This window comes from Chlorocebus sabaeus, chromosome 24 (assembly GCF_047675955.1).
Source record: "Chlorocebus sabaeus isolate Y175 chromosome 24, mChlSab1.0.hap1, whole genome shotgun sequence".
Classification (NCBI taxonomy): Eukaryota; Metazoa; Chordata; class Mammalia; order Primates; family Cercopithecidae; genus Chlorocebus; species Chlorocebus sabaeus.
In genome coordinates this window covers 11,705,141-11,732,753 of record NC_132927.1, presented here as the reverse complement: position 1 = coordinate 11,732,753, position 27,613 = coordinate 11,705,141, and the positions used below count along the sequence as shown (strand labels likewise).

The 27,613-nt window shown below is 40.9% G+C and overlaps 1 protein-coding gene across 1 annotated transcript; it reads right to left on the bottom strand.

Annotated features, from left to right (window-relative positions):
- Positions 1 to 27,552, bottom strand: PSMA6 (proteasome 20S subunit alpha 6). The gene is made up of 7 exons (XM_007986483.3): positions 27,340 to 27,552; positions 9,517 to 9,611; positions 8,589 to 8,670; positions 6,577 to 6,732; positions 4,402 to 4,580; positions 2,982 to 3,076; positions 1 to 226 (listed from the first exon to the last, which is right to left on the bottom strand). Exons 1-7 carry the CDS (start codon positions 27,413 to 27,415, stop codon positions 169 to 171), a joined length of 741 nt encoding a protein of 246 aa, XP_007984674.1. The 5' UTR covers positions 27,416 to 27,552; the 3' UTR covers positions 1 to 168.
- Positions 27,553 to 27,613: the final 61 nt, after the last annotated feature.

Here is a 27,613-nt window from a genome sequence, read left to right as displayed (position 1 = left end):
TTATTTTCCAAAAGCGTTGTTTTTATTTATATAGAGTCCTAACCACTTCAGTGGCAGGAGGAGTGGGAGAGGTTCCTTTTTCAATCCAGGGACCTCCATAATGTTGGTTTGTTGTTACCAAACACACAGGTAAGTGGCATCACGGATCTGGTAAACTAACGACAATGTTTAGTCTCTCTCTGCTAGAGCAACAAGGTGAGCATCAATCTCTGCTTCTGTAAGAATCCTAGAAGGCAAAAGGGGGAAAAACCAACCATTTAAAAAAAAATTTCAAACACACATAAAAGTAGGATAGTATAATCAACTCCCATATACCTATTGACCTACTTCAATAATTATCAATTTATAAACCAATCTACACACACTTATCCTCCCTCAGATTTTGAAAGAATTCCCAGATAATATATCACCTTCACCTATACACAAAAATGTTTACTCGACATCAGATTTAGAATTGTATCTTGAAAACAAAATTTAGTTGCAGCTAAGATAGAAAATATTTCAATTGAATAATATAAAGCTAAACTATAAAGCATTCTATTTAGCTTCTATGTCAAAAGGCATTTATTTTCATTTTTTTATTTTTTTTGAGATAGAGTCTTGCTCTGTCACGCAGGCTGGAGTGCAGTGGCGTGATCTCGGCTGACTGCAAGCTCCGCCTCCCAGGTTCAGGTGATTCTTCTGCCTCAGCCTCCCAAGTAGCTGGGACTACAGGCATGTGCCACCACGCCCAACTAATTTTTGTATTTTTAGTAGAGACGGGGTTTCATCATATTGGTCAGGCTGGTCTGGAACTCCTGGCCTCGTGATCCACCTGCTTCCACCTCCCAAAGTGCTGGGATTACAGGCGTGAGCCACCGTGCCCGGCCGTCAAAATACATTTATATGTAGTACAACTCAAATTTATGTCAGCTCAAAGATAAAAATTCGTGAAGAAATTTTTAGCACATTAAAGTGTTCAGATTCAGTGAAAATAAAGTTGTAATTCTATGAATAGTCTACCAGCCAGAGAGTGCTCCATGTTGAACACATATTTTCTTTTTTTTTTTTTGAGATGGAGTCTGACCCTGTTGCCCAGGCTGGAGTACAGTGGCATAATCTTGGCTCACTGCAACCTCCACCTCCCGGGCTCAATCAATTCTCCTGCCTCAGCCTCCAAACTAGCTGGGATTACAGGCGTCCACCACCACACCCGGCTAATTTTTGTATTTTTAGGAGAGACGGGGTTTCACCACGTTAGCCAGGCTGGTCTCAAACTCCTGACCTCAAGTGATCTGCCCACGATGGCCTCCCAAAGTGCTGGGATTACAGGCATGAGCCACCATGTGCGGCCCTGAACATGTATTTTCTAAATGATGTTTGCCTCGAAAGGAATCAATTGTTTGGCAACCTTGTTAATGTGACCTATTACTACTAGACTTCTAACAAGTAAAGTTTCTCAAAAGAACATTTTTTAGTGCAACTGAAGGCAATATTAAGCAGTTTAAATAGTTGTTGATGCTTATGCTATGTATTGTAATTATTTACATATATTTACTATCACAGAACTTATAAACGATACAAAGTTTTTTGAAGACAAGGTTTTTGGTTCCTTACCAATTTTAAAATAACAGATACAAATACAATTTTAAAGGTGGCAGGAAGGTCTCCAAACAGAAAAGAAAACAAGAACTAATTGTAGGTTCCTTAGAGAGATTTTAAAATTATTATTGCTGAAATTTTTACTGCTTAAAAAAAAAAAAAGGCATCTTTTTTGAAAGCAACTTGATCTCCACCCCCACCCCTCACCCCTACCCCAATCCAAGTTATAAGACTTCTTCCTATAGGGAAAAAAAGCTAGGATAGATTTGGTTCTGGTGGTGTTGTTGCTATTGTTTTTTTTTTTTAAACAGATGGGGTCTCACTATGTTACCCAAGCTAGAGTGCAGTGGCTATTCACAGGCACTATCATTGTGCACTACAGCTTTCAACTCCAAGGCTCAAGCCATCCTCTTGTCTCAGCCTCCTGAGGAGCTGAGACTACAGATGCATGCTACATCACCCAGCTCCTGTCTTTTTTTTTTTTTTTTAAGTCCTATGAATTCTTCTAAATCTGTCATGTTTATATGACTTATCTGTGGGCAACCAAAAGAACAAATTAGGAAAAAATAAATAAATAAAACGAAAAACCTCTTCAAGGTCTAGTTAAGCTTAGTTTACCACTCCCGTACCCACACCACAACCCTGACCATGTGTCTTTATGGTTGTGATCTAACAGTAGATACACCTCATTGTTAAAACGCCTCCCAGTAGTTCCTTGCATCTGTGGATTTAACTGTAGTATTTTCATTAAATATAACACATCCTGGTCCATGGTATATCAACTGACTCACAGGTTGCTGGGAGGATTAAATGAACTGATTATGTGAAGCACTCAGTATGGATCTGAATCATGGAAGTTATAACGCTGATGTGTGGGAGTTAGTCACGTAGTGAGTAAGAACACACACACCCATATCCAGCATCTGCAAGTCAAATAGCTGTATTCAAAATGTGGGCTTTCCAAAGATCTTCAGATAAGGGTCTGACATATATCAGTAGCTCATATTGCTCCTAAAAGTTCTACTTAAATAACCACTAAATAACCAAAGTTCTATCTGAAAAACTTGCAAACTACTACTTTGGGAATTGAATTTGTATTGGCCTTAAACTAAAAAAAAGAAAACACAATGCTAACTTTTTTCCTTACATAAGGAAGGTAGGAAGGTAACTTTATGTTATCTCTGGTGTCAAGATATAAAACCACTATGAAATAAGGAGAAAAGCTTTCATATCTGACTCTTAGAGAGTACAGTAAGTTTTAAAACAGATCTCAGGTGCTGGGGGAAAAAAAAAACTATAATGACAGTTACAGAAAAAAGATTTCCCCCACAAGTTATAGGACACATGGACTCACATGCCTCCACCTTTCTAGTCTGCATTTGGCCCACAATATCACTCACCTGAATTTAGGATTTTCAACTGTCACTACTCCAACTTCTATTTCTGAAGGTTTGAAATCAATTGATAGAACAGTAGACAGGCATGTAATTGCAGTCTGAAAAAGAGTACGTAATGTTAAAATACAGTATTTTTTAGGGATTCCAAGGTTTTCTCATTCCTAGTTTATTCAAATCAGGAGTCAATCAGGAGCTCCATGTTTTAATGAGGTAGTTCAATGTTACTCACAGACTGCTTAACTCTAATGCATGGCCTCCCAATGATGAGAAACTTGTTTCTACCAAGTCAAATAATAAAGGGGTCCATTAATTAATTACATAGGATGATTTATACAAAACAGTTTATTGCCTTCATGACCCAGGCACTACGCTTCACTTAGCACTTGGGGTGAAATGCGAAAAGGATAAAGATGAATTATACTCCCTGTACCTTCAAGGAATTTACAGTAAAAACAATTTAAGAATGTTTTAAGTGTTTTTTGTTGTTGATTTTTTTTTTTTTTTTTTTCTTTGAGACAGAGTCTTACTCTGTCGCCCAGTCTGCAGTGCAGTGGTGCCAGCTTGGCTCGCTGCAACCTCAGGCTTGTGGGTTTAAGCAATTCTCCTGCCTCAGTCTCCTGAGTAGCTGGAATTACAGGCGCCTGCCACCATGCCCGGCTAATTTTTCTATTTTTAGTAGAGACGGGGTTTTACCATGTTGGCCAGGGTGGTCTCGAACTCCTGACCTCAGGTGATCTGTCTGCCTCCCAAAGTACTGGGATTACAGGTGTGAGCCACCATGCTTGGCCTTAAGTGTTCTTATACCTGATGTGGTTATTTATATAATTAATTAAGAATTGCAATTTTAAAACCTTCAAGAAACATTCAGACAGGGGTCAGTACTTCCTGAACACGAACTAGCTTTTTATCTCCTTTAAGCATACTTCGAAACCAAACATAAAAGCATTAGATGGTAATTTTTATTTGGTCATTTATCAGAAGCATGTTGTTAGCGTGTTCAGAATGGTTTTAATTCCAGACTTAAACACTCCAAATCTACTAAAATTTTTGTTTTTAATTTCTTGGCAGTAAATAGGACTGGCCTCGAACACCTGGACTCAAGCAATCCTCCAGCTTTAGCATCCCAAGTAGCTGGGACTACAGGTGTGTGCCACCATGCCCAGCTAGTTCCTATTTTTATTTATATTTTCCTATTATGTGTGTCTTGTTGAAAGTCACCTCAAACACATTATGAAATAATGAATTGAGTGAATAAAAGTAACCCACATTTTTCTATGTCAGCTGTATGATATCAATTTCATTATTAAGTTGGCAAACTTGAATCCTAGGATGTAATTCAGGAATAGCTTTTTATAGAAATTATACAAAGATCCTCACTGTCCTATGTAACATAAAAAAAGTCAGCTCCTTTTGGTTGACTTACTTCCACTGTCTGTTCAAATGTCCAATCAAATTTCTTCTTCACTTTTTTTTCAAGGAAGCTGGTTGACTCAGTTTGTTTAACTCCTGCTGCAGTGGCTTTAAACCCACAGTAGTAACCTGCAGGATCACACTTATATACCTGAGGGCCTTGCTCTTCATCTATACCAATTAAAATCATACCTAAAAAGAGAAAAGACCCTAGTTAAATGTTTTAGCTTTATACAATGACATCTCCTCTTTCTTGATGGTGTCACATAGCTGCTGCTAATCGTTACTTTAGCCATCAATTTTAGGATACGTATTTTCCTTTAAGAAAACTGATAAACAAAATACAGGTTAACTAGGTAACAGATAAATTCCCATTTCACAAAAGGATTTATCACAGATTTAAAAAAACAGTTTGAATAATTACAAATATAATTTTAAAATAGTTTTTCCAATCCTTGTTGTTATCCAAGCATGGTTATTTGAACCCTAACCCTTCAAGATGTTACCTGGTCAAATAAATCTCAAAACGCCCCCCTCCTTTTTTTTTTTTTTTTTTTTTTTAAAGAGACAAGGTCTCACTGTTGCCCAGGCTGGTCTCGAACTCCTGGGTTCAAGTGATCCTCCTGCCTCGGCCTCCCAAAGTGCTGGGATTACAAGTGTGCACCATGGTGCCGGGCCCAAAAACACTTTTGTATACCTTTTCTGGAAGCAGATAATAAATAATAGCATATTAAATGCTCTGAAATATTTTGTTGCAGACTGACCTATTTAACTTTAACTCAGTAGTTCTTCAGTTTGTTTGACCAAGAAATACCCTTTTTTAAAATTTTTATTTTTTTTAAGAAATACCTATTAAGGTTCCAGGGAACAGTGTATGGGACACACTTTGGCAATGCTGGTGCAAACTGAAATACACTTATGGGTTACCTGCTCACTTTTACACTGCTCATCTTCATTACTGTTGGTATATACTCCTCTAGTAAGTCACACAAACCAAGCTCTAAATTCTATACAGGTAACTTTGTTACTACAATTCTAATGTCACCACATTATAGGCATACAATTAAAACAAACACCAACATTAAATTTCTTTCTACTCAGTAGAACAGGTAACAAAGTACTTAAGGTTTAACTGCTTTCTTATATTTGATATATACAAAATATAAGGGCAACACAAAAAGGTACCCACTTTTACTGCTTGGGGAAACAACAAATACTTCTTTCCTTCAAGGTCTTGCAAGATGAATAGGATTTAAGTAAAAAAAATTTTTTTTTTTTTTTTGAGATGGAGTCTCGCTCTGTCACTCAGGCTGGAGTGCAGTGGCGCAATCTCAGCTCACTGCAAGCTCCACCTCCTGGGTTCACACCATTCTCCTGCCTCAGCCTCCTGAGTAGCTGGGACTACTGGCGCCCGCCACCTCGCCCAGCTAATTTTTTGTATTTTTAGTACAGACGGGGTTTCACCATGTTAGCCAGGATGGTCTCGATCTCCTGTCCTCGCGATCCGCCCGCCTTGGCCTCCCAAAGTGCTGGGATTACAGACGTGAGCCACCACGCCCGGCTGGATTTAAGTAATTTTTAAGTGAGAAGCCAAGAGGGTCAGATGCTAAACAGAAATCATTACACTGACTGCTTTAATGCTCATAAATGAATGACACAATGTCAGAAACAAACATGCATTGAATTCTTCAGGCTAATTTATTACATTACATCTAAAAATCAGTAAATCTCATCCCTCTCTCAATACAATTTTACTTGTTTTCAAAAATAGAAATTTATTCTAAAAATGTGAATCACAGACCTGTGTGTGACCCTAATTCTTTAGGGTGGTCAAAAGAAACAGCTACATTGTTAAGATGCCTGATGGAGGTATTTCTATGGAATTAGTAATCTGGAATTGCAGTAGAATCTCATTACAACATCCTAATAAAATTAGGACTTGCATCTTTCAAATCACATACTCCAAATGGAACTATTTTGATAAAAAGTCTAACAGCATCTAAAGCTTAAAGATACTGCCTGACATACTGTTGTGAAACCTATCCTTTAGTTCTGTTAAAAAGATTTTCCCACTCTATTTTCCAAACCACATGTTCAGAACTCAAGTGTTATTTAAATAACTCTGTATACATGTTCTGTAAAAAGTTACAATTCATCAATTATTTGGGAGACTTCTTAGCATACTTACAACAACCAAGAGGCCTCATTTCAGCATTCTGTGTGTAGACCTGAGAAATATCGGCAATTCTTTTACACAGCATGTCCACAGGAATCTCATAGCCGTACTTGTATTTCCAGTTAGCTGCCTCATAGCGTGCCCTCTGTACCTGGGATCTGCTGTCAGCTTATAGCATAAAAAACAAAGGTTTATCTGGTTAGAAGGAAAGAACAAACCTGAAAGCCAGGCAATTTAGCCAGGCAATTTTCCCACCATATAGATATACATGAGTTAAAGAGAAAGGGTCCACTATGGCTTTTTGTCCCCCAATGAATACTAAATAACTCATCAACAAGTATACAAAAAAAATTTAAAAACATGAAGCTCTCTACACAGTACTGCCCTTTTATACTGAGCCTTTCATTAGCAGTCAAAATAGTTTCTACAAGTATCCAGTAAGAATAAGCATTAAAGAGGCAGGGCATGGTGACTCAACACTTTGGGAGGCCAAGACAGGCGGGATCATTTGAGGCCAGGAGTTCAAGACCAGCCTGGCCAACATGGCGAAATCCTGTCTCTACTAAAAATACAAAAATTAGCTGGGCGTGGTGGTGCATACCTGTAGTCCCAGCTACCTGGGAGGTTGAGGCATGAGAATTGCCTGAACCCAGGAGGAAGAGGCAGCCTGGGTGACAAAGTGAGACTGTCTCCAAAAACAAACAAACAAACAAAAAACAAAAGCATTAAGGAGAATAATATTTCTTAATCTTTGTTTTTAGTCTTGAATTAGTAAATTAGCTTTTCATTTATTTTTTAGAGATGGGGTCTTGGACTGGCACCCAGTAAGCCATCATAGCTCACTGTAGCCTCCTACCTCAGCCTCCTGAGTAGCTAGGACTACAGGGATGTGGCACCATACCAGCTAATTTTTCTTTTTTCTTCTTCAGATGGAGTCTTGCTCTGTTGCCCAGGCTGCAGTACAGTGTCATGATCTTGGCTCACTGCAACCTCTACCTTCTGGGTTCAAGCAATTCTCTTGCCTCAGCCTCCCGAGTAGTTATGATTACAGGCACCTGCCACCATAGCTGGTTAAATGTTTTGGTATTTTTATTTTTACTTTTTGAGACAGAGTCTCACTCTGTTGCCCAGGTTGGAGTGCAGTGGTGCAATGTCAGCTCACTGCAACCTCTACCTCCCGAGTTCAAGCAATTCTCCTGCCTCACCCTCCGGAATAGCTGGGATTACAGGTGTGCACCACCATGCCCAGCTAATTTTTGTATTTTTAGTAGAGATGGAGTTTCACCATGTTGGCCAGGCTAGTCTCAAACTCCTGACCTCAAATGATCCGCCTGCCTCGGCCTCCCAAAGTGCTGGGATTACAGGTGTGAGCCACCACGCCTGGCCTTTTCCTGTATTTTTAGTAGAGACGGAGTTTCACCATGTTGGCCAGGCTGATCTCGAATTCCTGACCTCAAGTGATTCACCTGCCTCAGCCTCCCAAAGTGCTGGGACACAAGTGTGAGCCACTGTGCCCAGCCCCCAGCTAATTTCTACATTTGTTATAGAGATGGAGTCTCACCATGTTGCCCAGGCTGGTTTTGAACTCCTGGTCTTAAACAATCCTCTCACCTTGGCCTCCCAAAGTGCTGGGATTACAGCAGTCGGCCACTGTGCCCAATCTAAAATAATTTTCATAATAATTCTCACTCACTTCTAACCGGTGCCATTATAACCAGGTTTGAGATATACTGACGTAGGTCCCCTTAAACTACTAACAATAGCTGAAATAAGACAAAATCAACTATGAAAGGGGTCTCACCAGTTTCTCTGACAGTAGCATAAACATTTAATTATACTATATGTATAATTTCAAAAAAGCTCACAATACTCTTAAAATATTGATACTAGTCTTAAAGACTGCAAATCCACTCATGGCACCTGAAAATCAGGCAATCAGATAAGTTTAAAATTAATACAAAACTCAAAATAGTTTGAAGAAAATAACAAAAGGCTTGTATATCTACACATGTCTAGCTAATTACCTGTCATTCCGGTCATCACACAACCAATGTTTTCAGTTATCTTGAATAAGTGAGTCACTGTGCTGGAATCCAATAATTTGTCCTAATAAGCAAAATAAACAAAGATAATTTTTAAAAACATGTACAGGTTTCTGTGTAGTTATAAAAAAAAAATTGTTTTTATTTTTAATTTGCCCTGCTTCTTGGAGAAAACAATACTATGGAACCATAAAAATAAGCTGTATAATAAATGTCTTCTGACCATTTTATAGTTAAAATCAATTTTAAAAAAAGGGTTTCGAGGGGCTCTATTTTCCTTTTTTAGATGATACTTTTCCTGTGGACAAACAATACCTTAATAAAAATTTGTCTCAAGGTCCCCAAAGACAAAAGACTTAAATCCCATTATGCTTACAATCACACCACGAAGTTTAATATGCTAATTCTGTCCACACAGCTGAACTGTATATAGACGTTCAATAGACACTTCTTGGATGACAGGAAAGCAGAGTCAAAGCAAGAATCATGTTAATATTTGTTGGTTTTTTTTTCATGTTAATATTTGTATATAAAAATACACTTTTCTACAAACCCATGAAAAATTCTTTTTGTTTTTTTTGAGATGGAGTTGCGCTCTTGTTGCCCAGGCTGGAGTACGATGGTGTGATCTCGGCTCACCGTAACCTCCACCTCCCGGGTTCAAGCGATTCTCCTGCCTCAGCCTCCCAAGTAGCTGGGATTACAGGCATGTGCCACCACGCCCGCCTAATTTTGTATTTTTAGCAGAGATGGGTTTTCTCCATGCTGGTCAGGCTGGTCTTGAACTCCTGACTTCAGGTGATCTGCCCACCTCAGCCTCCCAAAGTGCTGGGATTATAGGCGTGAGCCACTGCACCTGGCCGAAAAATTCTTGTATCCTATAATTAACTATTTGGGCAGTATTACTTACAGGTACTTTCTTCTGTGTGACAATTACTGCACAGTCTTTCCCTCTGACAGCTACTGATGTAAGGCCACCCTGGTTAATAGCCTTAAAAGCATATTCTGGAAAACAGAACAGTTTTTTTTAAGTTGGAATAAATTATTGTAGATTCTTGCAATGAAATAATAGTCATTAAAAAGAATGACAAAGAGCTACATAAACATGAAAGGCTCATATAGGATTCCAAGATGTGCAAAATGAAAATAATAATAATGACAATAAGTCACAGTTAAACCAACTCCATTTCTTCCATTTTCATTTTACGGAAATTATTTTCATTAGGCTGATGCATCCAATTTCTAATAAAGTTTTTTTTTTTTTTCTGAAACAGAGTCTTGCTCTGTCACCCAGGCTGGAGTGCAGTGGTGCGATCTCGGCTCACTGCAACCTCACTGCCAGGTTAACGCTAGTCTCCTGCCTCAGTCTCCCAAGTAGCTGGGATTACAGGTGCGTGCCACCACACCTGGCTAATTTTTGTATTTTTAGTAGAAACGGGATTTCGCCATGTTGGCCAGGCTAGTCTTGAATTCCTGACCTCAGGTGATCCGCCTGCCTTGGTCTCCCAAAGTGCAGGGATTACAGGTGTGAGCCACTATTCCCCGCCCCAATCATACTGCATACTGATCATAAAGATCATACTGCATCTTTATCAATGATGTTTTGTCATTTCAAAAGTTTTTTTTTGTGGCCACTATTTCTAAGTCTGGTTTTCCCAGGTCAAATTTAGCTGCTCTAAATTTTTTCCAGACTTAATACTTCTGTGAACCTTTGGTCAGTAACTAATTTGACCACATGCACTTTTAATTGCTGTTTGATTATTCTGCATTGATTTTTGTCTATCAAGTTGAATATTTCTGGATCATGCTTTTTGCAATTTTCATGTTATCTACAACATATGACTCTTTTTTTTTTTTTTTGAGATGGAGTCTCACTGTCACCCAGGCTGGAGTGCAGTGGCATGATCTCCGCTTACTACAACCTCCGCCTCCCGGGTTCAAGCGATTCTCCTGCCTCAGCCTCCCGAGTAGCTGGGATTACAGGTGTGCACCACCATGCCCAGCTAAGTTTTTGTATTTTTAGTAAAGATGGGGTTTCACCACATTGGCCAAGCTGGTGCCAAACTCCTGACCTCAGGTGGTCCACCTGCCTCGGCCTCCCAAAGTGTTAGGATTACAAGCGTGAGCCACCACGCCAGGCCAACATATGACTCTATCTGTAACAAACTTCAGCTTATGCACGTCTAGCTGCTGTCAATCCATTCTATTGGTTAAAACACTAGGATCAAAATAATAGCTTACAAAAAATCTACTTTGGCACCACGTAGTATAACTGATAATGGTTGTCTTTGGACAGTATGATTACAGATGAGACTACCAATTTATATGCTATATATTTCTGCAATTTTTTTTTTTCTTTTAGAGACAGAGTCTCGCTCTGTCACCCAGGCTGGAGTGCAGTGGCATGATCTCGGCTCACTGCAACCTCTGCCTCCCGGGCTCAAGTGATTCTCCTGCCTCAGCCTCCTGAGTAGCTGGGATTACAGGTGCCCGCCACAATACCCAGCTAGTTTTTGTATTTTCAGTAGAGATAGCATTTCACCATGTTGGCTAGGCTGGTCTCAAACTCCCAACCTCAGGTGATCCGCCTGCCTCAGCCTCCTAAAGTGCTGGGATTACAGGTGTGAGCCACTGCACCCAGCCCAAATTTTTCTTTTAGTAGACATGAGGTCTCACTATGTTGCCCAGGCTGGTCTTGAACTCCTGAGCTCAAGTGATCCTCCCATATCAGCATTCCAAAGTGCTGAGATTACAGGCGTGAGCCACTAGGCCACTCTCTGCAATATTTAAATTTAATAACAGACACATATTTTGGTGGGTTTTGAGATCGGGTCTTGCTGTTGCCTAGGCTGGGGCACCAGGGCATGATCATAGCTCACTGCAGCCTCGACCTCCTGGGCCCAAGCGATCCTTCAGCCTCAGCCTCCTGTGTAGCTGGGACCACAGGTGTATACCACCACATCCAGCTAATTTTCAGATTTTTTCTGTAGAGATGGAGTCTTCCCATGTTGCCCAGGCTGGTCTCAAACTCCTGGACTCAAGCAATTCTCCCACCTCAGACTCCCAAAGTGATGGGATTATAGGGATGAGCCACTATGCCTGGCCTGTTCAGTTTTAGTTAAAAATAGATATGGGGTCTTGCTATGTCGCCCAGGCTGGTCTCAAACTCCTGGACTCAAGCGATTCTCCCACCTCAGACTCCCAAAGTGATAGGATTACAGGGATGAGCCACTATGCCTGGCCTGTTTATTTTTAGTTAAAAATAGATATGGGGTCTTGCTATGTCGCCCAGGCTGGTCTCAAACTCTTTGGCTCAAGTGATCCTCCCACCTTAGGATTACAGGCATGAGTCACTGTGCCTGGCCTGGGCACATATTTTGTAATCAGGGGAAAAGCAACAAAAATCAATACATGCTCATGGTAGAAAATATGAAAACACAGAAGATAACTTTTAGATAATTATTCATAATCTCAATCATTATTTACATTTTGACATGTAACAGATTATTTCAAAATTCTGTCTTCGAGTGTTACTCTGGGCACTGAGTCTGAGCCCTGGCCTCGTGTGTTCAAAAAGTTATAGGTGATGAGGACCAGCTGAGAAAGCTACTGCCTATCACGCTAAAGAATCTCCTTTAATAGAAACTGTAATAAATCATCAAATATTTCTAAATGGCTAAATATTTAAGAGAGGACAAAAGAATAGAGCAAAAATGATTATAGAAAAATCGCCTTAAGGAAATCCTTGGTTGGGTGCAGTGGCTCATGCCTGTAATCCTAGCAATTTGGGAAGCCAAGGAGGGAGGACCGCTTGAGCCCAGGAGTCTGAGGCCAGCCTGGGCAACATGGCAAGAGCCTGTTTCTACAAAAAAATGTTAGCCAGGCATGGTGGTGCGCCTATGGTCCCAGTTCCTTGGGAGGCTGAGGCAGGAGGATCACTTGAGCCCAGGAGATCAAGGCTGCAGTGAGCTGTGCTCGCACCACTGCACTCCAGCCTGGGCAACAGAGCAAGACCTTGTTTCAGGGAAAAAAAAAAAAAAGAAAAGAAATCTTCAAATATGGCTTGGATTTAACTGGTTTTATCATTATTATCATTATGGAGCAAGAGACAGCATCTTGCTCTGTCACCCAGGCTGAGTGCAACGGCACAATCATAGCTCACCGCAGCCTCAAACTTCTGATTCAGACCCTCCCACTTTAGTCTCTTGAGCAGCTGGGACTACAGGTGGGTATCACCATGCCTAACTAATTTAAAAAAATTTTTTAGGGATGGGGTCTCACTACATTGCCCAGGCTGGTCTCAAACTCTTGGCCTCAAATGAGCCTCCTGCCTTGGCTTCTGGAGTAGCTGGGATTACAGCAGGTATGAGCCACAACCCCAATTTAATTGGATTATAATAGCAAAATTTTGCCATCCCGTTACACTACAAATACCTTTTTTTTTTTTGAGATGGAGTCTTACTCTGTCGCCCAGGCTGGAGTACAGAGATGCGATCTTGGCTTACTGCAACCTCTGCCTCCTGGGTTGGAGCAATTCTCCTGCCTCAGCCTCCCAAGTAGCTGGGATTACAGGTGTGCACCACCATGCCCGGCTAATTTTTGTATTTTTAGAGATGGGGTTTTGCCATGCCGGCCAGGCTGATCTTGAACTCCTTTCCTCAGGTGATCCACCCACCTCGGCCTCTCAGATGCTGGGATTACAGGTGTGAGCCACTGCGTTCAGCCTACGCTACAAATAACTTCTAAAAAAAAAGCTGGTGCCTCCCTATCTGTGGGGATTGGTTCTAGGACCTCCCATGGATACCAAAATCCACAGAAACTCAAGTCTCTGATATAAAATGGCACAGTATTTGCACATCGCCTATGTATATCCTCCTGTATACTTGAAATTATCCCTAACTTGGCCAGGCATGGTGGTTGACACCTGTAATCCCAGCACTTAGGGAGGCAGAGAGAGGCGGATCACCTGAAGTCAGGTGTTCAATACCAACCTGGCCCAAATGGTGAAACCCTGTCTCTATTAAAAACACAAAAATTTGCCGGGCATGGTGGCAGATGCCTGTAATCCCAGCTACTCAGGATGCTGAGGCAGGAAAATCGCTTGAATCTGGGAGGTGGAGGTTGCAGTGAGCTGAGATTACACCACTACACTCCAGCCTGGGCAACAGAGTGAGACTCCGTCTAAAAAAAAAGAAAGAAATTATCTCTAGCTTACACTACACAAGCTAATACAATGAATGAGACTCCATCTAAAAAAAAAAAAAAAGAAATTATCTCTAGCTTACACTACACTAGCTAATACAATGTAAATGCTAAATAGTTGTTATACTACATTGTTTAGCGAATAGTGACAAGAAAAAAATCTGTACGTGTTCAGTACAGGAGCAATTTTTTCCCTTAATATTTATGATCAGCTGGTTGAACCCATGGATGAGGAACCCATAAATATGGAGGGCTAGCTGTACAACTTTCACATTGCTTCTTGGTTCTGATCCTGATATGGCTAATAAAGCTTTTATCAGATCAGCCCTCCACAAATAAAAACTAACTCTAAACAAAACAACAACTACCTAAAGACACCACAAAGTCAGATTCTAGAGGGGAAGTCAACAGTTGGGAGAAAGAAATGGCATGAGTTGAGCTTCCCATTTTTGGGGCTCATAATCTGAGAACTGTAAAGGCTGAACTCCCACACAAAACTCAGTCTTTTTGGCCTGAAGAACTAGAGAACAGTTTGGGGTAACAATAGCTGCTAGAAAACAAGGGAGAGAAAGGAGAGCACTAGGCAGTAAGAGTCCCAACTTCTATATATAAACACTGCCCAAATCTCTGGCAGATTCCATAACAACACACACAAGGCAGACTCCAAGTGGCCCAATTAAGGATAAAAGAAACAGAGTGAGATTTAAGATGCCACCCAAGAGACAGACTCTGTAGCTTGAGAATAACCAAATTAACTGCCTACTAGAACAAAATAAGTCAATACTCTTTGGAGAAATATAACAGAATCCAGAGTCTTCACAAAATAACATTCATAAATGTCCAGGATACAATTCAGAACTCTCAACACACCACAAAACAAAACAAGTCAAACTAAAAACCCAAAACCAAAACCAAACAACAAAACCCAGGAAAATTGTGTTTAATTCTCAAAAAGAACAATCTTGAGATGACCCAGATGTTGCTGTATTAGCAAAGATTTAAAAACAGTTATTATAACTATGCTCAATGACATGATGGAAAATGTTCTCAAAATGAAAAATGACAGGAAATCTCAGCAAAGAAAAAATGAAAGAAGCAAAAGGAAATTGTAGAACTGAAAAATACAATACATAAAATTTAAAAATTCACCACATGGACATAACTGTAGAATGGAGGTGAGAAAGGAAAGAGTGAGTGAATATGAAAATGCATCAAATTATCCAATCTTAAAAAGGCATAAAAAATAGTTGAAAAAACACAATGAATCTGTGGGTCTACACCAAAATGGGTAAGATATGTATAACTGGCCGGGCGCGGTGGCTCAAGCCTGTAATCCCAGCACTTTGGGAGGCCGAGACAGGCGGATCACAAGGTCAGGAGATCGAGACCATTCTGGCTAACACGGTGAAACCCCGTCTCTACTAAAAAAATACAAAAAACTAGCCGGGCGAGGTGGCGGACACCTGTAGTCCCACCCACTCGGGAGGCTGAGGCAGGAGAATGGCGTAAACCCGGGAGGCAGGGCTTGCAGTGAGCTGAGATCCGGCCACTGCACTCCAGCCTGGGCGACAGAGCAAGACTCCGTCTCAAAAAAAAAAAAAAAAGATATGTATAACTGGAGTCCTATATGGAGAGCAAAGAATGGGGAAACAAAATCTGGAGAAATAATAGCTAAAAATGTTCAAAATATGGCAAAAGACAAAAAAAACTTCAGATTAAAGAACCTCAGAAAACTCCAAGCAGAATGAAAACAAAGAAAATCACATATAGATTCATTATGGTCCAATGTCTGAAAACCAAAAATAGAAAAAATTTTGAAAACAGAGAAAAACAAATTACACACAAGAGAACAATATATAAATGTCTGCTGATTTAATCTGAAGATAGTGGAATAACATTCTTAAAGGGTGAAAAGAAAAACCTGCCAATTCAGAATACACACAACAAAAATATCCTTCAAGAATGAAGGCAAACTAAAGACACTTTCAGATGGGCATAAGAAACACCAAAGACAATTCTTCAAGCTGAAGAAAAATGGTATTAGATAAAAATTCTGATCTTAAAAAATGAGCAACATCAAAAATGGTAAATATCTGAGCAAACACAAAGAATTATTTTATTCCCTTCCTTAAAAATACATGACTGTTTAAAGGAAAAGTTGTAACACTTGTGGAGTTTCTAAAATATGTAGATGTATTACTTTATAGAAGGGAAAGGCAGTAAACAACATTTCAAGCTTTGCACTTTCTTTTTTTTTTTTTTTGAGATGGAGTTTCGCTCTTGTTGCCCACGCTGGAGTGCAATGGCACGATCTCGGCTCACTGCAACCTCTGCATCCTGGGTTCAATCAATTCTCCTGCCTCAGTCTCCTGAGTAGTTCAGATTACAGGTGCCGCCACCACGCCCAGCTAATTTTTGTATTTTTAGTAGAGATGGGGGTTTCACTATACTGGCCAGGCTGGTCTCGAACTCCTGACCTCAGATGATCTGCCTGCCTCAGCCTCCCAAAGTTCTGGCATTACAAGCGTGAGCCACCACGCACGGCCAAGCTTTCTACATTTTCAGTGAAGTGATAAATATTAACTCTTAAGAAGACTAAGAGATGTATATAATCCTTAGAGCAATCACTAAAAAAAAAAAAAAAAAGCCAAGCAGTAACCAAAAAATTAATAGATTAAAATGAAATTCTAAAAACTACTCAATCCAACAGAAGGTAGGAAAGGAGGTACAAGGGAACAAACAAGCAAACAAAACAGAAAAGCAAATAATAAAACAGTAAACTTAACTCTAACCATATCAACAACTGCATTAAATGTTAAAGGACTACATATTCCAATTAAAGGCATAAATTGTTAGAATGGATAAAAAAGCAAGACCTGCCAGGCATGGTGGCTCAGGCCTGTAATCCCAGCACTTTGGGAGGCTGAGGCTGGTGGGTCACCTCAGGAGGTGTTCGAGACCATCCTGGCCAACATGGTGAAACCCTGCCTCTACTAAAAATACAAAAATTAGCCGGTTATGATGGCACACGCTTGTAATCTCAGCTACTTGGGAGGCTAAGGCAGGAGAACTGCTTGAACCTGAGAGGCGGAGGTTGCGGTGAGCTAGGATCGGGCCACTGCACTCCAGCCTGGGTGACAGAGCGAGACTCTGTCTCAAGATTAAAAAAAAAAAAAGACCCAACTATATGCTGTCTATCAGAAACATGCTGATAAATGGATGAAACAGCAGCATACCACGTAAACAGTTAAGCATAAGGAAGCTGAAGTGGCTATATTAATATCAGACAAAGTAGACTTCAAGACAAAATATTATCAGAGATAAAGACAGACATTTCATAATGGTAAAAGGATCAATTCATAAAAAAGACATAAATATATATGTCAAATATATATGTCATAAAAAATAAATAAAAAAATATATATATAAAATATCTCTTATAAGAGAGCTTCAAAACTGACAAACTTACAGGGAGAAATGGCCAGTCCCACATGGTTGAAGATTTTAACACTGCCACTCAGCAAATGTTAGAAATGGAAAGAGAAAAAAAAAAGAACAGAACCACATTAGCAACCACCTTGACCTAGTTATGTGTAGAATACTACTGGCAACAAATGAAAAACATAAAGAAACTATGACATAATAAATGTGTGTTGTTTAAACGCCACTAAATTTGTAGTGATTCTGGCTGTGTGTGGTGGCTCCTGCTTGTAATCCCAGCACTTTAGGAGGCTGAATGAGGAGGATCACCTGAGCCCAGAAGTTTGAGACCAGCCTGGACGACATGGCCAGAAATCAAGCAAGAGTAACAGACAACAAGAGAAAAACCAGCTAAGTCAAAAACTGGTTCTTTGAGTCAATAAAATCGTTAACCCTCTGGTAGACTGGTAAATGCATCCCCAAAAGATATCTATGTCCTAGTCCCTGGAACCTGTGAATGTTAACTTATATGGCAAAAGCAGGCAGAGGGTCTTAATAGAGGTGATTAAGTTTTTCCTAGGAAAAAAAAAAAATTCTTAGTAACACTTGATCCTCAATCCCACATAGCAACTGGCCACAGAGAAAAAAAAAATCACCTAAGCTGAGCAGGTGTTTTGTAGTTTTCCATGGGTCCCACCATTTCCTGTTATCTTTCACCCAGCCTGTTTCACTCACTGGCATTACTTATCTGGTCTGTGTAAGCATTTGTGTCCATCATCCCTGAACTAAATAAATGAATACATGCTTATTGCTTAAATAATCCAAAAAGGTAAAAGCCACAAAAGAGTATCTTCCCTACCACATAAACTTTTGTCCCACAAAATAAAAAACACTTTACATATAAAAAATGCTTCTCAACAGAGAATGCACTTGCGAATTTACCAGGATTCATTAAGGGGGCCCTCGTTCTTTATATAGACCAGTGCTGTCCCACAGAAATTTCTGTGATGCTGGCAATGTTCTATATTTGCAATGTCCAATATGATAGTCATTAGTCATATGTGGCTGTTGAGCATATAAAATGTGGCCAGTGTAACTGACCAACTGGATTTTAAAGTGTTTTTTTTTTTTTTTTTTTTTTTTTTTTTTTTGAGATGGAGTCTCATTCTGTCACCCAGGCTAGTGTGCAGTGGAGTGATCTTGGCTCACTGCAACCTCTGCCTCCCAGGTTCAAGTGATTGTCCTGCCTCAGTCTCCCGAGTAGCTGGGACTACAGGCACACACCACCAAACCCAGCTAATTTTTCTGTATTTTTAGTAGAGACGGGGTTTCACCATGTTGGCCAGGCTGGTCTCAAACTCCTGACCTCAAGTGATCTGTCTGCCTCGGCCTCCCAAAGTGCTGGGACTAAAGATGTGAACCACCACGCCCGGCCAAATTTAAAGTTCTTTGTTAGGAATATCATTTCTACTATTCTTCTCCTCTGAACTTCCCTTCTCAATCTTCTTCACCGCTTTCATCTCTTCAGCCAGCTCCTGAAATACTGGTATTTCCCAGAATTCTATTATTTTCTCCATCCCTGGATGATCTTACCCTATACCATGGATTCAGCTATAACCTAGATAATCACTACTAATCTGTCTTCTCTAGCTCTGGACTTATAATCACAAATGTCTATTTCTTCAAATACCTATGCTTATTAGCCACAGACATGACTAAAAATAAACTTTCTCTTTATATGCCTGCTTCTTTTCTTGCAGTCCTTATTTCATAATATTATTACTAACCACTCAGTTTTTTAAGCTACAAACCTGGGTTATCACTCTTGACTTTAACCTCCTACCTTTTCCCAAGAAACATCCACTCTTATACCTATGATTTGCTTTAATATACTCTAGAAGAGAGGGGAAAGTGTGTGGGAAAGGGAGGAACCAAGAATGACAAAATACTGACATCAGATGAAGCTGTGTGATGGGTACATGAAGGTCACTATACTAGTCTATCTACATGTATCTAAAGTTTTCTATAATAAAAATTTGAAAAATAAGCTCAAGAGACCCCTCCATCCTTTTTCTCTTATTACCTTAATTCACTCATTAGGGTTTATATGAATTACTGATACTGAGTAAACCTCTTCTAACTGTTCTTCCTTCCATCAGTCCCCTTTTTATTTTCTTTTCTGAGACAAGGTTGTCCAGGCTGGAGTGCAGTGGTGTGATCGTAGCTCATTGCAACCTGAAACTTTCGGCTCAAGCAATCCTCCTACCTCAGCCTCCAGAGTATGTGGGACAACAGGTGGGTACTACCACACCTGGCTAATTTCATTTTATATATTCTGCAGAGACAAGGTCTTGTTATTTTGTGCAGGCTAGTCTCGAACTCCTGGCCTCAAGCAATCCTCCTGCTTTAGCCTCCCAAAGTGTTGGGATTCCAGGTGTGAACCATCAGTCCCCTTTCTAATCCCATTTCTATACTCAACTTTTCTATTATGTTACTTAATTACCCTGCCATTCTTAAAGCCACCCCCCACCCCCAGCTCTGTCCAAAACACATGGAACAAAGTCCAAACTCTAGCATGGTACTCAAGCCCCTTCAAAATATTGCTATAATTACTCTTTCAGTTGTTACTGTCTATACTCCATCCACACTGACTGATCTATGCACTGGTCCCCCAAATTTCCTTATTTAATCTTCATCTGGGCCAATTCATCTCTGAGAAGCTTTTCCCGGCTCTCTTAGGCAGTTAGTCACTTCCTATAGCACCCTTTTTGTACTATTTAGTACTCATCAAGTTGCGCCGTAATTTCAATAAAGGCTTGTATAAATGAATCCCCATTTTAACACTACTGCCATTAAATGTTTTAAAATAATTTCCAGAAAAATGGAAACTGCCAGAACAAAGAATCTAGAGACAACACCTAGAGTATCTTTTAAAGAAACACTAGCAGGGTAAAAAGTAGTATCACAGCTTAGAGCAGATACAGACAACCTATGGTACATGAAGGCCAATTAGGAAAAAAGAGGCCAGGCACGGTGGCTCATGCCTGTAATCCCTGCACTTTGGGCCTTTGGGAGGCTGAGGTGGGTGGATCACTTGAGGTCAGGAGTTCAAGACCAGCCTAGCCAACATAGTGAAACCCTGTCTCTACTAAAAATATAAAAATTAGCCAGGCGTGGTGGCAGGTGCCTGTAATCCCAGCTACTAGCGGGGCTGAGGCAGGAGAATTGCTTGAAACCAGGAGGCAGAGGTTGTGGTGAGCCGACTGCGCCACTACACTCCAGTCTGGGTGACAGAGTGAGACTCCATCTCAAAAAAAAAAAAAAAAAAGGGAGGCTGGGCACTGTGGCTCACACCTGTAATCCCAGCACTTTGGGAAGTGGAGGCAGGAGGATCAGTTGAGCCCAGGAGTTCAAGCCAGCCTGGGCAAACACCAAGATGTCATCTCTACTAAAAATAAAAATAAAAAGTTATCTGAGCATGCTGGTATACACCTGTACTCCCAGCTACTTGAGAAGCTGAGGCAGGAGAATTTCTTGAGCGCACGAGTTTGAGGCTACAGTAAGCTACGATCACACCACTGCACTCCAGCCTGGGCCATAGAGTGAGACCCTGTCTCAAAAAATAAATAGCTGGATGCAGTGACTTACGCCTATAATCCCAGTACTTCAGGAGGCCAAGGCAGGTGGATCACTTGAGGTCAGGAGTTTGAGACCAGCTTGGCCAACATGGTGAAACTCTGTCTCTACTAAAAACACAAAAATTAGCCAGGCATGGTGGTGCATGCCTGTAATCCCAGCTACTTGGGAGACTGAGGCAGGATAATTGAGTTAACTAGGGAGTTGGAAGTTACAGCGATCCAAGATCGCACCACTGCACTCCAGCCTGGGCAACAGAGTGAAACTCTGTCTCCAAAATAATAATAAGAAGAAGAATAATAAAGAAATAAAGATAAAAATAATAGCTTATGGGGCAGCATTTTAAAAGGGTATTTTTTAAAGTCAGGATTCAAATGTTGGCAACAGTACTTAAACACTATTTACATCACGAAATATTTTGGTTTGGGCTAAAATTTTGGAAACTTACAAAACTCCAAAACTGAGTAAAATATTCTTGAATGTCCAAGATTATGCAAGAAAATAATAAGTGATAGTCCATTTTCATTTTCCTTTTTTTTTCCTTTTCTTTTTCTTTTTTTGAGATGGAGTCTTACTTTGTTGCCCAGGCTAGAGTGCAGTGGTGTGATCTCAGCTCACTACAACCTCCGCCTCCCGGGCTCAAGCAATTCCCCTGTCTCAGCCTCCCTAATAGCTGGGTCTACAGGCGCCTGCCACTACACCCAGCTAATTTTTGTATTTTTAGTAGAGACAGGGTTTCACCATGTTGGCCAGGCTGGTCTCGAACTCCTGACCTCAGGAGATCCACCCGCCTCGGCCTCCCAAAGTCGGCCTCCCAAAGTGCTGGGATTACAGGTGTGAGCCACCACGCCCGGCCCCATTTTCCATTTTTTAAATGGGAAAAATTATAATGCATTACACTCGACTCCAAGCCCCCAATTTTCTAAATCTTAAATACATAGTAAAATACCTAAGTATTAGATTGAACCACACAAAACTGCCATTTTTACAGGTTAAAAAAAAGTCAAAGAGGTTTTTTTTGTAGTTCTACAAAACAACCATGCAGTTTCACGGTTCAACCCAACAACAAACCATTAGGTTAAGAAGTAAATTGCTTCCTTGCTTAAACAAAATGGTATAAACAGTTATTCTGTATGTAGAAATGTCGCTTCCACAGTAATATCTTATTTGCTTTGTTTCCTTCCCTACAATTTTCCCCAACACTTCCTCAATTTTTCTGGGATTCATTTGTATACTAGAAAAATACAGTGGCTAAACATAAAAGGCACAGTGGCAAAATGTTCAGGACAAGCACACAATGCAAGACAATGGCTCATAGTGTGCACAGCTCAGGCTGTGAGAACAGCAGAGATATATATTCCCTTTATGTCACTCATCAGGCGTTGCAAAGCATTTACAGGTGATTCTGAGGTCCTACCAATTATTAGAAATGTAACTTAAGACTTTTCCCACCCATAATTTTGTTTAGAATGCTGCAGAGTTTCAGGATGTAAATATGATTTTCTTCCATATAAACATGGGCTTGAAAAATAAAAGCGAATTGAGAGATACACATTCTATGAGTTTAGTTATTAAAAAACAAGGGATGTTCTACTGGGCCAAGGAAAGTATATTCATGTTCAATTTCAATGCTGTGTGGCAAAAAAAAACTTTTGTTATTAAGATTTTTTTGAAGCTGCTAATTTGCTTTTCCCTAAACTTTTAGGTTACATAATTGAGATGTGTGGTTCACTATAAAGTGCCTCTTAACCTTTTACTCTTTAGAACAGTGATTCTTCAATGGGGTGGGGTCATTAGAAATCTTGGCACTGGGGGAGGGGGAATATGAGGTTTGAAAATACAGCAGTATTTGATCCCATCACCTTTTTTGTGTAGTTATATACATATTTATGTATATATGCACATGTATGTATGTGTATGCATGCACACACATGCAATGAATTTCAAATCAGATTCAAGGAGGGCATGAGAAGCCTGGGTTGAGAAATACTGCTTTGAAATAAGAATATTTTTTCAATTGCAAAAGAGGCAAATGGTAAGTACTTCTCAGTCATTTGTGAAATTTCTGACTCCATTTACATCAGCTATTTGTTTCTTCTTGACAGCATCCCCTACAGAAAACACTAATTGAAGGTGGGGCATGGTGGCTCACACTTCTAATCCCAGAACTTTGGGAGGCCGAGGTGGGCGGATCACAAGGTCAGGAGTTCAAGACCAACCTGGCCAACATGGTGAAACCCTGCCTCTACTAAAAATACAAAAATTAGCCGGGCATGGTGGCAGGCCCTGTAATCCCAGCTATTCAGGAGGCTGAGGCAGGAGAATCATTTGAACCCGGAAGGCGGAGGCTGCAGTGAGCTGAGATCACACCATTGCACTCTAGCCTGGGCGACAGAGCGAGACTGTCTCAAAAACAAACAAAAAAAAAACCCAGAAAACACTAATTGAGTGCTTACTATATATACACACCAGGCATTTATTGACTAATTAAATCCTTAAAGCCCTATAAGGTTGGTGGTTATTATCTTTACAGATAAAAAGTTCCTAGAGCTGGTATGCAGCAAGGACTTGAACTCAAGAATTCTGGCTTCAATACACAATGACACTTCTATATTTTATTTTCAGTATGTCTCCACCAGTCCATTTCTTTCTAGTTCCCTATCAGCATGCTCCCTTCTTTGTAGCAACCAGGCAATGCTCACATACTTCTGGCAAGCAAATCCATATGACTCCTCCTCTTCTTTGCCAGACCTATCCAGCAAAGGATCAGCAAACATAAGAGAAGGGCCTAAAAGTAGCCAGGCTGAATTTGGCCAACTAGGGCCTGAGTCCCATTCCCCCCTCAACACACCTCCTCCCTCTAGTAACTTGGGCAATTCCCAAAAGTAGATTACAAAGCTAGGTGTTCTACAATTTTTAACATATGAATACATGCACAAACATACAACTTGCATATGTACATTAAGAGAAATATTTCAGGCGGGGAGCAGTGACTCATGCCTGTAACCTCAGCACTTCAGGAGGCCGAGGTGGGCGGATCACCTGAAGTCAGGAGTTCAAGACCAGCCAGACCAACATGGTGAAACCCCATCTCTACTAAAACTGAAAAATTAGCCAGGCATGGTGGCGCATGTCTGTAATCCCAGCTACTTGGGAGGCTGAGGCAGGAGAATCGCTTGAACCCAGGAGGCAGAGGATGCAGTGAGTTGAGATCATGCCATTGCACTCCAGCCTGGGCAATAAGAGTGCAACTCCATCTCAAAAGAAAAAAAGAAAAAGTCTTTCTCTCTACTCCCTGGGAGCAAACACTGCCAATAATGTTATTAATAATTATAAATTATGTTTATAATTATGATTGGCATTATAACCTTTGTTTTTTTAGACAGAGTGTGGCTCTGTCACCTAGCCAGGAGGTGCAGTGTCATGGTCTTGGCTCACTGTAACCTCCGCCTCCTAGGTTCAAGCGATTCTTGCGCCTCAGCTTCCTGAGGAACTAGGACTACAGGTACGCCAGCACGCGCAGCTAATTTTTTTTTTTTTTGAGGCGAAGTCTCACTCTCTCACCCAGATTGGAGTGCAACGGCACGATGTTGGCTCACTGCAACCTCTGCCTCCTGGGTTCAAGGGATTCTCCCGCATCAGCCTCCCGAGTAGCTGGGATTATAGGCACCTGCCATCATGCCCTGCTAATTTTTGTATTTTTAGTAGAGACGGGTTTTCACCACATTGGCCAGGCTGTTCTCAAACTCCTGAGCTCAGGTGATCCGCCCACCTCAGCCTCCCAAAGTGTTAGGATTACAGGTGTGAGCCACCGCGCCCGGTGCTAATTTTTTGTATTTTTAGTAGAGACAGAGTTTCACCATGTTGGTCAGGCTGGTCTTCAACTCCTAACCTCAGGTAATCTGCCCACCTCGGTCTCCCAAAGTGCTGGGATTATAGGCTTGAGGCACCGCACCTGGCCAAGCATTATAACTTTAAATGTATACCTCTATTTTTTGATATATCAACTTCAGACATTTATCTTTTGAGTCCCAAGTATGGAAGATAAAGAGCATACTTACCATTCATTAATCTCCCCTCACCATCATCCCATTTTAAAAATACTATTTTCCTACTGTCAATGTTAACAACTTGCATTCTGTAATCCTTCCACGCTTTGTCTTTGGAGGATTCTGAAGTTTATAAACAGACAGTATTGAGAATATTATGATTATGTATATATTTTACTGGAGAACTAAGCATGGAGGGACCCATAAAAAGGGAAATATTCCATACAGAGGTACCAATCTAACAGACCGAAAAACAAAGTGGGCCAAAGAATCAAACAAGCATCTAATAACATTCACTGAGCATTTACTATGCAGCAGGCACACGTTAAGCACTCTACATACATTGCCTTATTTAATCCTCAAAACCACCATTTAAGGAAGAATGATTATGAGCCCAACTTTGGAAAGAGAAACTAAGGCTAAGGTTACATGCCTGGCAAGTGCCCGTATCGGCTAGTATGGAGCAGGGCGGAGATTTGAATCCAGGCATGACTCCAGGGCCTGAACTCTTCAGCACTAAACTGCTTGCTCATACTATTCTTTCACTTTCTTTTTCCTAACAATGTTTAATTAATGCCCTGAATAGCAGAGGGAGTATGTTATTCACAGAGATTAAAATCATTCTGTCTAGGCCGGTGCTAGACCGGGTGCTCATGCCTGTAATCCCAGCTCTTTGGGAGGCTGAGGTGGGTGGATCACCTGAGGTCAGGAGTTCGAGATCAATATGGAGAAGCCTTGTCTCTACTAAAAATACAAAATTAGCCAGGCGTGGTGGCTCATGCCTGTAATCCCAGTACTTAGGAGGTTGAGGCAGGAGAACTGCTTGAACCCGGGCGGCGGGGGTTGCAGTGAGCCGAGATTGCGCCATTGCATTCCAGCCTAGGCAACAAGAGTGAAGTTCCATCCCAAAGTCTCAAAAAAAAAAAAAAAAAAAAAAAAAAAAATTCTGTCTAGATAATGAACTTGTTTTCAGATAGATGTTCTCTTCCAAATCTTTTAAAACTATCACAATGACACTGTGTTCAGCCTTTCTACTCACCAAATCTGGGAAGCATTAACGATTATGCTTTATGGCTGGATTTCACAATACAGTATACAGCAATAAAGTATAGGTCTCAGAGTGACTTTTCCTGTTCACACATTAAAAATCACGAATAGAACACTGAAAGCAGTAGTCTGATATATGAAAATTATTTAAAACTCAGGAATTTAACACAATAAACGAAAATTCCTTGAGGATACAGTTATCTCTTTGTTCCATCCTTAATCATGTTTTTCAATTGGGGATAAATTAAAAGGGCTATTGAATTATCCAACATGACGATGTTTCTTGCTACATTATATACACTATGCAGTAATACACTGAGCAGTTTCATTCCCAGTTATCTTTATTTCTAAAATTTACAGATGAAGAGAACGTCATTTACAGACCAATTCTCTCCTTATGATTCCAAGCACAAATGATTATATTACTGTGCAAGGCACGGAGCCACTAAACTCATTCAAAAATAAATCACGGACCAGATGTAAATCAAGCTCTACTGACACTAAATTCTCTATGGCAGGAGGTCAAGGGTCTGGCTTATAATCATAACCTAAACCTTGACACCATTTCAACGCAACAAAATACATTCCTATTCCGAGTAACTTATAGTTTCTTTCCACTACAGGTGTTCTTCAGTAAACTAGTACACAGAACCTCATCTACAACTCAGAACCGGCATTTAAATTACTGGAGCATTCAAACAGATGTTGGTAAAAAGGGGATGCCAATTTCAAGAGCAGCTCTGGAATCGAGAGTCACTCATTCTATCAGTTTCCCAAAGATGTCTTGAATTCTGTAGATATTTGTAAATTGGCACTTCTAATTTTTGTTATCCGTTTGTTAACGCATCTGACACTCTAAGCTGTGAGCTTCAGTATGGAAGAGGGGCAACATTCATCTTTGTATCTCCTAGGACTAGCAGTGTCTGGTACACAGCAGGCTCCGAATGCCTGTGTGGAATTAACCACAGGAAGTCCAAGCTGCAAACAAAGGAAAACGGAGAGGAGGCATTTTAATTGAGACGTTAAGGAATCAATTACCCTTTAGAAACAGGCCTTGTGCCTCGCCAGCACAGAGTGCAATAAGTGAAGGGGCCTCAGGAAGCCGGAGTAAGGCATTACAGCCCTACCTTCCTTAACTCTCCATTGGGTCTAGACAGTGTGACCGCTCGCCCTGCAGAGAGCCAGGCCTTCAGGCCCCCGATCCCTGCGTCCAGACGCGGGTGCAAATACCACAGAGCTCAATCCAGCCTCAGCCGTTCTCCCTTCCCAGCTCCGGCCCAGCTCCGGCCCCAGACTAAACTCGGGCCGCGTCTGCTCGCTCCAGGCCGTACTATGACAGGGCAATTCAGGTGGACCACAGGCGAACCTGGTTCACTCACCTACTTGGTAGAGCCGACCCTCGGGTGAAAAAATAGTAATGTGGCGGTCAAAACCGGCGCTGGAACCACGGGACATCTTGGTAGAAGCACTACTTCAAACACAACCCCTGGGTCCCGTAGCTCCCGCACCAGGCGTACAAGCACCTCCCGGAAGTTGCAGCGACTGCTTCCGGGGTATCAGCCGCATTTCTTCCGCTCTTGCACGCCAAACTCATGGCTCTGGAGCCAGTTCAAGTGCTGAGCTCTGAGGCCCCGCCCCCAACGGGGGTGGTGG

What these genes read in the sequence shown, in the direction of transcription:
- PSMA6 (XM_007986483.3), bottom strand. Translation starts at nt 27,415, where the DNA reads ATGTCCCGTGGTTCCAGCGCCGGTTTTGACCGCCACATTACTATTTTT. An exon ending in GGGTCGGCTCTACCAAGTAG is followed by an intron (nt 9,612 to 27,339) that starts GTGAGTGAACCA and finishes TCTGTTTTCCAG; the next exon opens with AATATGCTTTTAAGGCTATT. An exon ending in TCACACAGAAGAAAGTACCT is followed by an intron (nt 8,671 to 9,516) that starts GTAAGTAATACT and finishes TTTGCTTATTAG; the next exon opens with GACAAATTATTGGATTCCAG.